We start from the raw sequence: 2,695 nt of genomic DNA, 5'->3' as shown, positions 1-2,695 counted from the left end.
CAGAGCTGTCAGCCTGAGTGCCACCGCAGCAGTTTGCTAATCTTGGCCACAAGCAACAGTGAGAGCAGAGCGCTATCCCAAGGTCTCTCATCAGTACAGTTCCTAACTGCTTCACAGGCTTTCCACACTAGCAATTTCAAAGCCCTTGGCAGTGAAAGTGAGCCTTGTTATCTGCCTTCCTCAGACGGGTAAACCAAGGCACAGCCTCAGAAGGTGATTTTTGTTCGGGGCTGTTGAGCAATTCAGTGCTGGTGCTGGGAATGAGTTGAGGCAGCCCGATTACCCATCCACCTATCCACCTCCCCTTTCCTTCCCAGGCTGCCTCCTCCTACTCCATGGAAGCTATTTGCTTTCCCCTCCACTGCACACAAATCGCATTTCACAAGATGCAACCACCCCCTTAGTATCTGTGAAGTGCCCTGATCGTTCTTTAACCCTTCCCACACGAGTGGGGAAGCACGAAGGTCTCTGCACTTTCCCAGGAGGGGAGAAGTGCAACAATAACTCACCATCCACAGAGGGAACCTGTGGTGAGGCTGGCAAGTGTTTCCCAGTCCCAATCCAGGGCTTTAACTACACGATCATCCCATCTCCCATCAGCTGTGGTGTCAGTAACGTGCACTCACTCTCCCCAGAGCTGCTCAGGATGATTTTCCCGTAAGCCAGTGTGAAAGCCCCTACAGCCCCCATGTCAGACTCACAGCAGGTAGGCATCCCGCTTCAGGTTACTCAGGTACCGCTGCGCATCACACAGGTACAGGGACTGGTATCTCATCTTCGGAGGGTATTTTTCATGCTTGGTGATGTCGTAGCGACCAACACCTACAGGGTTCTGGAAGGAGAAGATCTCATGTGCTTCCCCGTCCGGAGGCAGCGCGGGGGATGCAAGGGGGGCAAAACCGGGTAGTGCCTTCACACGGTCAGGCCTTCAGTTGCAAAAGAAAATACAAGATGTGGCATATCTTAACCAAACCAGGCCTGTATTGCAGGGGAGGGAGGAGAAGACGCACTAATCGGTATTAGCCCAGCCAGTCCCCTTCACGAGCAGTTCCTTTGGTCACAGCGGTCTGTAAAGAAGTTGATGAGTTTTGCGGGCTCGAGCGTGCTCGCCAGTCACCGACTGCTAGCTGCAGTCAAGGGCTGCCGTGTCACCACCTCCCCACCGACGTGTCATCTATCGAGTTCCCCAGCAATTACGAAGATGTCTTCATCCTTGACCCCTTTCAAGTTGCCTGTTCCCCGCTCAGCTGGATAAAGGAGAGAAGCCACGTGGAAGCCTGCTCCTCATCCCCAGCTGAGGTGGACTGCTTCAGACTAAAGCTTTCCCTGTCTGCTTTGAGCCCTTTAGGCTTTGTTCTTGTTCTCTGTAGGGAAGCTGCTGAGATGAATACAGCTCCAGGAACGGGTACTAAGGGAAGGGCTCCTACCTGCACTGGCTCTGCAACGTGCTGCTGATGCTGCTAGAGGAAAAACTTGCTTTCAAGCAGCAGAATATGACTTTCTGGGGGATACATGGAGCTCCTGGCACCTAAAAGGACTCAAACGCAGCCGCCCTCATCCATGAAGCGCATCTGCTTGCTCACAGCTGATGCAGAGCAAAACTAGTGGGAAGGGTTGTCCAAGCATCCCATGAAAAGGTCAGAGGCCTGAGGCTGCAGGAGAGATGACGCGGTCGCTGCCGAGCTCCTGCCCCTCTGCTCAGCACAGCCGAGCTCAAACCTTTAGCTGGCTGAAGGGTGAGGAGCACCCACCCTTACTTTGGCTCAGAAGAGTTCCACCCTCTCCCAGGGGTGCTGGGCATGGATTGGGGATGATCACAGAGGCTCAGAGCCTGACTGTTCCCGGCATCCCTCTCTTGCTGCCTTGTCTGTTCACTCACCTCATTCCCTGTAAAGAGGCGGTAGGTCTTTCTGTCGAATCTCTTGGCAGACAACCAGAATGCGGGTTGGTTGGAGTACTCTGATCTCTTGATGGGCTTTGGGTTGTATGAGCCCGGCCCCACCGCATACTGGGCAGAAGAAAACCTGTTACACTTCAGTTTGTTAGTTAAAGAGCTGCACAACGTCAGAGACCCATCCATCTATCCATCCGTCCATCCCCCCAGAGCCTAATGCATCCCCACCCCAGGCACTGACCGCACCCCCGGGGATGCCGGTGATGCCACCCATGCCGATGTCCCTGCTCCCACTGACCGCATCCCTCGGGCACTGGCTGAGCGTGGCCCAGAAGATCCTCTCTGTGGGGCAGCCTGGGTTCCTCGGCAGGGTGCTGAAGCAGCCTTTCTTCTTGTTCTCCTTCAACATCAGCTCATCCACAAAACCCTTCACAGCGCTTGTGCTCACCTCGGTGCCTCTCTTCTGCCGGGACAAGGGAGAGGCTCAGCTGCTGGTGGTCTCTTGGGCTACCCCCTCCATCCCGTGCCACGAGAGTTCAGCCCTGCCACTGCTCCTAGGCACCAGCCCGCTCTCCTGCACGGTGCCTGCAGCCCATGTTTTTCCAGGATCCAAGGGAAGTCAAAGAGCAAAATCCAAGTGGGACAGACGCTGGCATCTTATAGCAATGTGTTGGCAATGCCACACCTCGCTGAGAAACCCCGTCTGGGTGTGGGGCCCTGGGGCAACGCACCTCCAAGGCGTGATGGCCACCACTGGTGGGCTTCGACCTGTGCCCTGAGAAGGGCCGTCTGGGGCTGCCC

At 55.6% G+C, this 2,695-nt stretch overlaps 1 protein-coding gene across 1 annotated transcript in view; it reads right to left on the bottom strand.

Annotated features, from left to right (window-relative positions):
• Positions 1-701: 701 nt before the first annotated feature.
• The window catches only part of LOC104468111 (chromosome unknown open reading frame, human C1orf177), a gene marked incomplete at its 3' end in the record, with an annotated part of 3,323 nt that continues 1,329 nt past the window's right edge, over positions 702-2,695 (bottom strand). The window contains exons 4-7 of the mRNA XM_010082132.1: positions 2,193-2,357; positions 1,880-2,008; positions 1,428-1,460; positions 702-832 (exon numbers count right to left, since the gene is read on the bottom strand). Of these exons, the coding sequence (XP_010080434.1) occupies positions 702-832; positions 1,428-1,460; positions 1,880-2,008; positions 2,193-2,357 (458 nt within the window). The remainder of the gene's footprint in view (positions 833-1,427; positions 1,461-1,879; positions 2,009-2,192; positions 2,358-2,695) is intronic.

The sequence above is a fragment of the Pterocles gutturalis genome, unplaced genomic scaffold, assembly GCF_000699245.1.
Source record: "Pterocles gutturalis isolate BGI_N339 unplaced genomic scaffold, ASM69924v1 scaffold15504, whole genome shotgun sequence".
Lineage (NCBI taxonomy): Eukaryota > Metazoa > Chordata > Aves > Pterocliformes > Pteroclidae > Pterocles > Pterocles gutturalis.
Note: the sequence above shows the minus strand (reverse complement) of the source record. Positions and strands in the feature narration are given on the sequence as shown.